Source organism: Oculina patagonica, chromosome 1 (assembly GCF_052425735.1).
Source record: "Oculina patagonica isolate OP01 chromosome 1, crgOcupat, whole genome shotgun sequence".
In the NCBI taxonomy this organism is placed as follows: domain Eukaryota; kingdom Metazoa; phylum Cnidaria; class Anthozoa; order Scleractinia; family Oculinidae; genus Oculina; species Oculina patagonica.
Window position 1 is genome coordinate 11,364,407 of NC_135758.1, and position 12,675 is coordinate 11,377,081.

The following is a 12,675-nucleotide window of genomic DNA, read 5'->3' on the forward strand; positions in this document are numbered from 1 at the left end:
AGCTTCGGTTTTTAATTAAAGGGATCGCCCTTGCACAAACAATTTGTGTGTACAGGTGCAGCACTGTTTTCTTTTAATTTGGTCCGCGCTCCTTTTGAATATTCGCTTAATATTAAAGGGGCTTCTTGTAGATCCGCCTATTATACAAAAGGTGGCGTAAAAACCATGTCAACTTTTGTTGTTTGTTGCCCGCCTTTAGGCGATCACGACGTACTAGAAGAACAAAACATTAGCCCCATACTGAGATAACAATTGTGAGTGATTGTTTACTTTTCTCGTTTTCTTTTAAAAAATATCTTGATATTCTTAAATTCATGGGTTATCTTCAAAAAGCAAGAAAAAAAGAGATAAGTTACGATCAAGTAAAGTTAAAATCATAGACTGTTTGTAAAAGGAGACAATCATAGCAAAAATGCGGATGTATTTAACTAGCTCACCACATTGTAAATATGTTTGCTATTTAAACAAACAGATCTCAACATTGTATACCACGTTTATCACGATCCATTTAACAGTAGGGTGGTAAATAAGCGCGGAAGTACGATACACTTTTTACAACATATGAGGGTTCAACAAAGGTTTTCTTGTGGTGTCAAATCATAAGACATGGCCATCCAAATCTGCAATACACGTTTGGAGGAACTTGTCAAACTGGCCGAATTTCAAAATCGCTTCCTGCTGTCTCTTTGTGTATTGAACTTTGTTTTTTGCCTTGTGGCCATTCTAGGCAATCTTCTTGTCATTCGCGCCCTGTGGAAAGCGACATTGATGTCTTCAACTTTAAAAGCCATGTTCCTGAGTCTTGCCTTCTCTGATCTTGCTGTGGGATTATTTGTTCAACCAATGCATGGCGTTATTATCGCAGTCATATTAAACAAAGTTGCGAGCGGAAACTTTAACGTTGATTTCCTTTGCCCGACTTTCGTAACGATGTACTTGTCTTCTGCATACTTTTTCGCCGTGGCATCCTTCTTGTCTATTGTAACCATTGCCGTCGACAGACTCCTTGCAGTTTCTCTACATCTACGTTACAACGAATTCGTAACAACGAAACGCGTCGTCGTCGTCTTGATTTTGTTATGGTTAACCAGTGGACTTATAACATCAGTTTATATTTCTCTTCCAACCTACAACGACATCGTAGCTGTGGTTCTAGAAGCGAACATTGGTTGAACAAACAATCCCACCGCAAGGTCAGTGAAAGCAAGACTTAAGAACAACTTCTTCAAATTAGCTGGTATCGACGAGGCTTTCCCTAAAGCGTGAATTACAAAGAGATTTCCAAGAATTGCGACCATACAGAAAAGGAAATTGAGCACACAGATGAATAAAATGAAGGCCTGCTGGTGTGGAACAGTTGCAGAGAATTCCTGCAATTTTTTGTGACAAAAAGCATCGACCATCTTTTGCACAAAGCAGCCGAAAATTCGTGTTATTCCAAATTGGTCTTGGCAGTGAGATCAGATCTCTTGAAACATTGTCCTCTGTTTATACAATGTTGCTGTTCTGGAAGATAAAAGTTTGTCGTTTCTGTCCCTTTCTTAAGTAAGGCACTAATCAAATGAGGTACGAAAGCCTTTCAGAATAGGCATTGTCCATTATGAAAAAGAAATATGTATTAGCCAAAAAATAAATTAAACTGAGCTATTGAAAGTTAACAGGCGCACAGGGAGATATTTATTGCCATCCTCTCTCGATGCATTTACATTTTTTACCTCCCAGTAAGAGAACAATTCTCCGTTAACCACAGAAGAAAATACGTATGGCCGTAGATAATTGATAAAAGGGTGATGATTATTGGTAAGATTATTGGTAAGATCATTGGTAGGATCATTTGAAATATTTTTAAGAAGAGGAGGTACTTTTTGAGGCGAATGACATAAAAGCGGCTAAAAAAAAATAAGCGTGCGATAATATATTCTTCTGTTAAAAAAGTATGAGAACGAGGTTAAAGGGTCAACACATCTGTTTAAACAATGCAGAATTATCCAGTTTTGATTCGCTGGTATATCAAACCACTAAGAACTGTAATAACAGCAGCAAATTATCTTTCATGACGTAAACTAAATGTGACGCTATAGCGATTTTTGAAATGATGTATTTGTTTATAGCCCAAGCTAGTCCCAAATAGGTGGTCCAAATTTTTTTGTGACAGTAAAGATGAATACTGCCTCCGTTGTAAGTGCTCCTTAGAGGTTTAAACACATTCATGTGTGTCATTTTTTTGGTACGGGCTTAGAGGTCCGGGTGAGGTGGCTAAGAAGGAACATTTATAGCGACGAGGATTGACATTTCACCTGGGTATTGTTGTTGGATGGTGATTCAAATAGTTGGTTTTATTAAAAAATAACCGCAATTATAGCACAACAGCTTGATCGCAGTTCAAATTAGTTTTTTTGCCAAAGTTGCCACACAGTGCAAAATTAACGTTTGGTTCGTAGCTATTACTCCTCTCGGTGCAGTTTTTGTCCCCCTTTTTCTAGAAAGTTCTAAATATCAGGACGAGTTTTTTTAGATAACCAAAAACCCACCTCGAAGGAATAGCCAAAGACGTGCTCACATCGGCATGTAATAAAAAGATATTTTATTGATAGGAAAGGTTTACAATAGAATATATAGCAAATCGATTGGGTTTTACCACCCTCTAAGTATTGTCAATTGATGTCTTTAACTTTACTGTTCACGTATATTTCATTTCGAGCTTATCACAGTGATATGACCCCATATACTATCCAATAAACCTATGTTTTAAACAGGCCAAGTAATACATAAGTAGTTATTTCTTCGAATTCATATATTTCCCTACAACGTTAAGCCCTTTTTAGTGACAGATACTCGCAATAGCTGCTATTTGTCATCTCACTATCACAATTTTGTTTTAAAGCGATTTGGTTAATTACTTCGTTACCAGACGCCTATATCAACTACAACGGGTAGTGAAATTATTTCGATAAAGAAACGTTACTTTCAACTAATTATTTGACGATAAATTTCAATATTTTATTTAAACATGACTCACAGAATTAACCGAATGCAGGAACGCCTGAAGAACTTAATTTCACTTAGCATGCATGGTTATCTTTATCATGCAGTATTGTTCTTAATAAAAATTTTCTTTACAGTGTTTTTCACGATATTACGAATCTCGCGATATCTCCAACAGTAAATAAACGGGTTTAAAGTGGAGTTAAAGAAAATCAAAACACTCGAGGCATAGTAAGCTACCAAAGTCGGCATTTCCAATATATCAAATGTAATAAAAATACGAGCAAACAGATGTGGAACGTAACAAGCAAGCGAAATCATATAAACGTAAAATGCACTTAAAGCCGACTTCTTTTCCCCCGCGGCTTTCTTTGCCTCATTATTTTGAATCTGGTTTTGGCAATGTATCTGATTTTGATGATGTCGTACAACTTTGTAAATGCGAATGTATGCCACAGTTATCAGAACAAGTCCTCCAGTTTTAACAGCTACAGCTACCATCTCATTATGACTTGGGAGTGTCAGAAATTTAAATGTTGCAAGTCCACTAGCAAGCCATAAAAGTACCAGACCAATGCCAACACGTTTCTCTGTTACTAGCTGGTTATACCTCAGGTGTAAGTACAGGGCAAGCAGTCTGTCCATAGCGATGGCAGCAACCGTGAAAAACGATGCTGCAGCAAGGATGTAAGTAGGGTACATGTCCGCTGAAACAACATATGGGCAGAAATAATCAAAGTCGTAGTTGCCATTCCTTATCATACTCAAAACTACTGCCAGAATAACAGCCGACATTGGTTGAATGAACAATCCAATGGCAAGGTCCGTTAGGGCGAGATTCAGGAATAACTTCTTTAAATTAGTCGGTATCGACGAGGCTTTCCACAAGGCGTGTATCACAAGAAGATTTCCAAAGATTGTCACGGGAGAGAAAAACAAGTTAACCACAGAAATAAATAAAACTAAAGGCGGTTGAGATTGAACAACTAAAGTCAATTCCTCTAATTTCTTATCGCAAAAGTTGGCGTTCATGTTGAGTCCAATGAAATAAATTCAACGTTGACTTTTCGGTGTGAGACAAACTTTCTGTCGTAGCTATAAAAGTGTTAGGGGTAGCCCAGTGGTTGGTCAATTTTATGTCTCCAATAGATAAGAAGCAGGAACACGTACAAAAGATAAAGCAAGCTGCCAAAGGTTGCAATGGTGGTTATTACTTTTTCAAATTATTTTTCAAATCAAATATGTAGTTTAATTAGAAAAACTCTGTTATAATTAAAATAATGTTTTAATTGCCAACTCATTTGGAGATTGGGAACCGTAATTTTTTTTATAAAACTTGACTTTTGTTGAAAAGAAAATGTTTCATAACAAAACTATCTGTGTGGTAACAAAAAACCTATCAAACTAGCCATGTGGAGAATAAAATCAATATAACTTGCAAGTGGTAACAAGGTCAATATAACTTGCAAGTGGTAACAAGGACAATATAACTTGCAAGTGGTAACAAGGTGGTGGCGGCATCCTCGCATTTGTTTCATCCAAGATACAGTCAAAAAGAATAGCAATAAACAGGAGGTACAAATCAATTGAGCCACTGGCCCTAGAAATTGGCCTAAAATCAAGAAAGGTAGTACTTCTTGCAATCTACAGGCCACCTAAGAAAGTTACTGGAAGCTACCAACTACTTCTAGAAGAGGAAATGAGTCACATTTCTAACTGGGCTGTACTCCATCATCAATCTGTTATCATAATTGGTGATCTAAATCTGAACAGACTGAAGCCTGAGGGAAGAGAAGGAAAAATTCTGCTTGATCTTGAAGTTGAACAGGGATTTGACTGCCTAATAACTTCACCTACTAGAATACAAACGCTAGGAACACTTACCACACAGAATCTAATTGATGTTATTCTCACGAACCAACCAGAACTATTTGGTAACTGTGGGGTGTACAATCCTGAAATAAGCGATCATGCACTTATATATGGGTTTATAAAGGAGAAAGCCAAACCTCAGAGAGGAAGAGTCATCAAATTCAGGTCTACAAAAGACTTTGATGAGAAGCAGTACAAGGATGATCTCAGCCAAGCTCCCTGGCATGTTGGCGAAATCTTTGACACAGTTGATGAACAAACAGGTTTCTGGGTGTCACTTTTATCTAGTATTGTGAACAAACATCTACCAGAAAAGAAAATGAGAGTCAGGCCTCAGGATGTCCTTTATATGTCAAAGGAATGGAAGAATGCCATTAGAGCTAAAAGAAGAGCCGCAAGAAAATATCAGAGGGAACAAACAAAAGAGAACTGGGAAAACAAACGTAAACTGAGGAACGAGGCTACTAGACTCAGAAGAAAGGCGATAAGAGAATACTGGAAAACGCAATCAAATCTGCTAAAATCGAAGCCTAGTCAGTTCTACAAAACTTTCATGCCTTTCTTGGGTGCAAAGAAAAAGAACAACAACACCGACCTGAGTCTAAATATTGATGGAATCTTATGCCATGATCAATTCAAGATTGCAAATCACCTGTGTGACTACTTTGCGAATATTGCTCAGGGGATAGGAAACGCAGATGATACCACTGATACAACATATGCTACACACGCCAGTGTAAAGAGTATCATGGAGAACTCGACTAGTCAAGACAACTTCCATTTTCAGAGATTAAACAAAGCTGAGGTGGAGAAAGCACTACATACTATCAATACTGGAAAGAGTGACGGCTGGGATGGCATTCCCTCTAAGGCTCTTAAAGCTGGGGCAAGCGAGTTGGCAATATCCCTGACTGCACTTTATAATACATGTATTACCTGTGGCGAGTGGCCAACAATGTGGAAGAAAGGAGAGTGGACACCAGTGTTTAAGAAGGAAGACCCCCATGAGAAAGAAAACTATCGTCCAATAACTATACAAGTCACAGTTAACAAAGTCTTTGAGCAGCTACTGAGTAACCAACTAAGTCACTGGTTTAATAATAAACTCTGTGATAACTTAACAGCATATAGGAAAAGGAATAGCTGTGAAACAGCTTTATTGTCACTAACCGAGAACTGGAAAAAGGCTTTAGATGAACACAAATTTGTTGGAGCGCTTTCCACAGACATGAGTAAGGCATTTGATTCCCTACATCACCATCTCATGTTGGCTAAACTAAATGCTTATGATGTCACATTGATACACACCTTAATATGTACGCAGACGATCACCAGTTCTACGATATGAGCAGTAAAATGGCGGATGTTCAAGCTAATCTGACAGTAAGTGCGGAAGTGGCTTCCAACTGGTACAGTTCCAACTTCCTTAAAGGAAACTATGACGGAAAATAGGAAAGTATCGAACCTTAACACTTGGTAGAAAATGTAATGACACCTTGAAAATTATCATTGGCGACGTAGAAGTTCAATCCACTGAATGCCTGAAATTGCTTGGGGTATCAATAGACAACGATCTCCGATTTGATGAACATATTAATTCTATCTGTACGAAAAGCAGCCAACGTGTAGGAGTGTTAATGAGACTCAGCAACTTGATACCCACTAGCACCAAGTTACAATTGTTTAAAGCTGCCATTCTACCCTATTTAACTTACTCTCACCTTGTCGGCCATTTCTGCCGTGCGAGTGATAGAAGAAAATTAGAGCGCATACAAGAAAGGGCACTCAGAGCCATTTTCTGCGACAAAACGTCAAGTTATGACAAATTACTAGTTATGGCCAACCTATGCACTCTACAAAATAAAAGGTTACAGGACCTAGCTACTCTTATGTACAAGGTTAAGCATAACATCTGTCCTAAGTATGTTGCTGACTTTTTTCAGAGGTCTGAGACGAAGTATGCCTTACGCAACAAAGAATTTGTTATCTCTAGATTTAATACAGTCACATATGGCAAACATACGATCAGATACGTTGGGCCTAAGATATGGAACATAATACCAAAGGACATTAGAAGTTTACCAACACTGTCATCTTTTAAGAAAAACATTCGTAAGCTAGACTTAGATATTTTAATGAATGATAATTGCTGCGCTAATTGTATTCTATGTAGTTCTTAATGTAAGTTCTTAGCTTGTATTTTAACTGTATATATTGAAAATATTTTATCTTGTATTTTAACTTGTATATATTGTAAATATTTTAACCAATTTAACCGATTTTAGCATTTATTAGGATATTTCAATTTTGTTATTTTTCTTTTACTTTAAAGTTTCCCCATTTAGTGGTTTTATTACTGCTATTTTAGTTTTTGACACTCAAATAAAGGTTTTTATTTTATTTTTTTATTATTATTATTATTTTAAGCCAACCCTGTATGAATTTTAACAAACAGCTCCAAACCATACGCTGCGTAACTTAATTACATCCAATTTCTTCAATTTTATTTTTCATTCAGCAAGGATTCTGTTATAGAAGACTCCAAGTGCTACGAATTCTTTATTGTCAACAGCAAAAAGAAAATATTAACAGAAGCTGATGAAAAAAGTCTGATGCTCCTCTTTTTTTCAAGATTTTCATAAGCAGAAAAAACTTTTTTTATTACGAGAAATGTGCAATTTTTGCGACATACAGATGTAGTTTGTGTAAGAATGTTAATTTATGTTGCACAGTGTTTCTGATAATTATTAGAAGCTAAGATATCTCGTTAGCTACTTTTTCCCGTGATTCTTTCGGTCAGCGCGACCTCTGGCTTCTGACCTGGTTACATTTTCCTCAAATCGGATTTGCAACAATGAAAATACAACAGAAATCGAGACTCTGGGCGAGCTTTACCTCCACCTCCAGTTAAAGTCCTTACCTTTTCATATACCAATTTTTGAAAGAAAAGGTTCCCATTTCATTTACCTTCGATAAAAAATGCAACCTTTTCACATGTCTCAAGAAGGGATAATAAATCTCTTTTCTTAATTTTTCACGGTAGGTCTGCTACCTGCTAGAAATGGTAGGTCTGCAGATTTACCTCCCCTTTTGAATACCCCCTACTTGCGTTTGATAGACCTTTCTAAATTCTGTCATTGTGGAAAGATCGCTAAGCACTTGTTACAATTTGCTCTCCTTCGAACAATTCACCTAATATCTTCATCTCGGTGTTTTAGGCGCACTTTAAGCGAGAGTACACAGTCATAATTTTCGTACAGTTATGATAACAAATGCAGTGCAATCCCTTCGTCAAGAGGTGATTTATAACGTTGATGCAGCGTAAATTTCGACTGGCTACAGGTACAAACCACAAATGTCTTTTTTTCTCATTAACGTGCTTTAAATGAAAACGAAGAATGAAGAAATATCGGGGAACGAGGCTACCTTCCAACCCATACACGTTTGACATGTGCACAAAAGAAATAGGGATGTCTTTCTCTGCAATGGACCTTTGAATTTTTGGTTTTGGAACCTGCTTATTAAGAGGGAAATTCCTTTCATAGAAATGGGACCTTTGCCATAGGTTGTTCCAGAACATTTTCCCGCATGACAGTATTTCTAACTATACATACAAATAACTAAGCTTATTATTTTTTTGCGTGTCGCTTCAACCTAGTAGCGTTACCATGGCAACCCAACGAATTATAAATTAACCGAACAAAATTGAATTCTGCTCGATATCAGAAATTTAGTCATTGGATTTTTTTTTTCATCGTTCGCGTATAACAAACTCAGAAAAATTCTTTTTTTTTTGACAATAGAGTAATATTTTAAATGCAATAAAACTCCAGATCACAACTTTTCGATGAACTGTGTACGCACAGCATTTAAATTTTGTTTCTCTGAAAGCCTTGAGCGAGCGCCCTCGGACTCGCGTCAGAATTTAATCCAAAGAGTGCGCGAAAACTGTATAAAGTCACGCGTTTACCCCATATATTTTGATTGTGAAAATGATTTAAAATATCTCATAAACTTTAATATGTACTTTATTGGCAAAAAACAAATTTTAGCGAAATGAGTTTGCTTGACGTTTTTTCTTTAATTAAATGAGTCAGCGTAGAGCGTCTGTTGACAAAGAGATCTGTGTTTGTTTGGCAAGTTTAATCCATCGTACATGAAGAAAACTTCTTACTAACAATCGTTTACTTTCTTGGAAAAGGGGAAATCACTTCAAATCATCTCCGTTAATCGTTGAATCATATTTCCAACAGGACCTTAGCAACAAAAGCTTCGGTTTTTAATTAAAGGGATCGCCCTTGCACAAACAATTTGTGTGTACAGGTGCAGCACTGTTTTCTTTTAATTTGGTCCGCGCTCCTTTTGAATATTCGCTTGATGTTGAAGGGACTTCTTGTAGATCCGCCTTTTATAAAAAAGGTGGCGTAAAAACCATGTCAACTTTGTTGTTTGTTACCCACTTTCATACGATCACAACGCACTAGAAGAACAGTACAATAGCCGCATAGTGCCATAACAATTGTGAGTGATTGTTTACTTTTCTCGATCTTTTTTAAAATTTTCTTGGAATTCTTAAATTCATTTATATTTTGGTCATCTTCAAAAGTCTAAGAAAAGAGATAACTTACGATGAAGTAAAGTTCAAATCATAGACCGTTTGTAAAAGAAGACAATCATAGCAAAAATGCGGATGTATTTAACTAGCTCACCACATTGTAAATATGTTTGCTATTTAAACAAACAGATGTCAACATTGTATACCACGAGAAAATAAATTGTAAAGTAAAAATCTATTGCACATAAGTATAGGTTAAATCTTATCTTCTAATTTTGTTGATTATCAATAAAAAGTGTTGATTATCAATAAAATAAAATAAAAAATAAAAAAAAAAGTTAGCTTTATTTGAGGACCTTCCTGAAACCACATCGTTTCACGGGAGCCTCCTCTTGAAAAAAAGAATATTATTTTAATTATTAAATTTACACAATGAATTTCATATAAATTCTTCAAGTTATCTGTCACGTTTACCTTTTTTTTCCTTTTTCGCAGGTTTTTGGGTTTACCTCTTTTACTTACATATGTAACCTGGATATACAACCTATCAAAATAATTTGCAGATACATGAAATACAGAGAAAATAGTTACTTATTATTTTACATCATCTAAAGTAGGTGTTGTTTACATCTGTTTAAATAGAAAAATTCTGAAAGTTCAGGAAAAAAAGTTATACAAGGACACTTAAATTAAATACCAACAAAAAAAATACAAATAAAATACAAAGTCACAAATGCCAAAAATAAGAGTTTCTCTTAGCTAACTGTTTCTATTTATCCTTATTATGCAGTTTGATTGCAAATAAATATTTTATTTACAGTGTTTTTCACGATATTACGAACTTCGCGATATCGCCAACAGTAAACCAGCGGATTTAAAGAGGAATTTAGGAAAAGGAAGAAAATAGAGAAGTAATAGGCTACCAAAGTGGACATTCGTGTATTATCGACTTCCAACAGTATGCTAGCAACCAGATTTGGAAGATAGCAAGTTAGGGTAATAATGTAAACGTAGAAAGCATTTAAAGCAGACTTCTTTTCTCTGGCAGCCTCTATCGTTTCATTATTCTGAATGTGGCATTGATTCTGTATCTGATTTCGATGGTATCGCACAACTTTGTAAATGCGAACATATACTACAGTTATAACAAGAAGTCCCGCAGATTCATAAGCAACAGCGGCCATCTCATTGTGGCTTGGGAGCGCCATAAAGATGTACGTTCCAAGTACGCTAGCGACCCATAAAATCGCCAAAGAAATATTTACACGCTTCTCTGTTACAAGCTCTCGATATCTCAAATGGAGAAACAAAGCCAGATATCTGTCCAAAGCGATGGCGGCAGTTGTAAAAAACGATGTTCCTACTACAAAACCTGAACAAGCCATTAATGAAGTAATAATAGATGGGCAGAACCCTTCAAAGTCATGATTCTCTTTCGTTACCATGTTTAGCATCACTGTGAGAATAACAGCGAACATTGGTTGAACAAACAATCCCACCGCAAGGTCAGTGAAAGCAAGACTTAAAAACAACTTCTTCAAATTAGCTGGTATCGACGAGGCTTTCCATAAAGCGTGGATAACAGTGATATTTCCCAGAATTGCCACAATGGAGAAAAGAAAATTGAGCACACAGATGAATAAAATGAAGGCCTGTTGGTGTGAAACAATTGCAGAGAATTCCTGCAATTTTTTGTGACAAAAAGCGTCGACCATCTTTAGCGCAAAGCAGCCGAAAATTCGTATAATTCCAAATTGGTCTTGGCAGTGAGATCAGATCTCTTTAGACATTGTCCTCTGTTTTCACAATGCTGCTGTCCTGGAAGATAAAAGTTTGTCGTTTCTGTGCCTTTATTAAGTAAGGCACTAATCAAATGAGGTATGAAAGCCTTTCAGAATAGGCATTGTCCATTATGAAAAAGAAATATATATTAGCCAAAAAATAAATTAAACTGAGCTATTGAAAGTCAACAGGCGCACAGGGAGATATTTATTGCCATCCTCTCTCGATGCATTTACATTAAACACGCAGTTTAACATCTCACAAAAATTCTATCACTCACTGCTGACAATTTTACCTCCCAGTAAGAGAACAATTCTCCGTTAACCACAGAAGAAAATACGGATGACCGTGGATAATTGATAAAAGGGTGATGATTATTGGAAAGATTATTGGTAAGATCATTGGTAGGATCATTTGAAACATTTTAAGAAGAGGAGGTACTTTTTGAGGCGAATGACATAAAAGCGGCTAAAAAGCGTACGATAATATATTCTTCTGTTAAAAAAGTATGAGAACGAGGTTAAAGGGACTCAACACATCTGTTTAAACAATGCAGAATTACCCAGTTTTGCCTCGCTTGTATGTCAAACCGCTGGGAACTGTAATAACAGCAACATATTATCTTACATGACGTAACCTAAATGTAACGCTATTCCGATTAATGATCTGATGTCTTTATTTATGGTCCAAGCTAGTTTCATATAGGTGGTCCGAAATTATTCGTGACAGAAAGGATGAATACTGCCTCCATTGTAAGTGCCCCTTAGAGGTTTAAACACATTCATGTGTGTCATTTTTTGGTACGGGCTTAGAGGTCCGGGTGAGGTGGCTAAGAAGGAACATTTATAGCGATAAAGATGGATATTTCACCTGGGTATTGTTGTTGGATGGAGGTTCAAGTAGTTGTTTTTATTAAAAGAAACCGCAATTATAGCGCAACAGCTTGATCGCAGTTCAAATTAGTTTTTTGCCAAAGTTGCCACACAGTGCGAAATTAACGTTTGGTTCGTAGCTATTACTCCTCTCGGTGCAGTTTTTGTCCCCCTTTTTTCTAGAAAGTTCTAAATATTAGGATGATTTCTTTTAGATAACCAAAAACCCACCTCGAAGGAATAGCCAAAGACGTGCTCACATCGGCATGTAATAAAAAGATATTTTATTAAGGTTTACAATAGAATATATAGCAAATCGATTGGGTTTTACCACCCTCTAAGTATTGTCAATTGATGTCTTTAACTTTACTGTTCACGTATATTTCATTTCGAGCTTATCACAGTGATATGACCCCATATATTATCCAATAAACCTATGTTTTAAACAGGCCAAGTAATACATAAGTAGTTATTTCTTCGAATTCATATATTTCCCTACAACGTTAAGCTCTTCTTAGTGACAGATACTCGCAATTAAGCTGCTATTTGTCATCTCACTATCACAATTTTGTTTTAAAGCGATTTGGTTAATTACTTCGTTACCAGACG

General features: G+C 36.3%; 1 protein-coding gene across 1 annotated transcript; it reads right to left on the reverse strand.

Moving 5' to 3' along the window:
- Nucleotides 1-10,194: 10,194 nt before the first annotated feature.
- Nucleotides 10,195-11,127, reverse strand: LOC144636600 (adrenocorticotropic hormone receptor-like). The gene has a single exon (XM_078495816.1). It carries the CDS (start codon nucleotides 11,125-11,127, stop codon nucleotides 10,195-10,197), a length of 933 nt encoding a protein of 310 aa, XP_078351942.1.
- Nucleotides 11,128-12,675: the final 1,548 nt, after the last annotated feature.

Excerpts from the sequence above, each read along its gene's own strand:
- LOC144636600 (XM_078495816.1), bottom strand. The coding sequence starts at position 11,127 with ATGGTCGACGCTTTTTGTCACAAAAAATTGCAGGAATTCTCTGCAATT.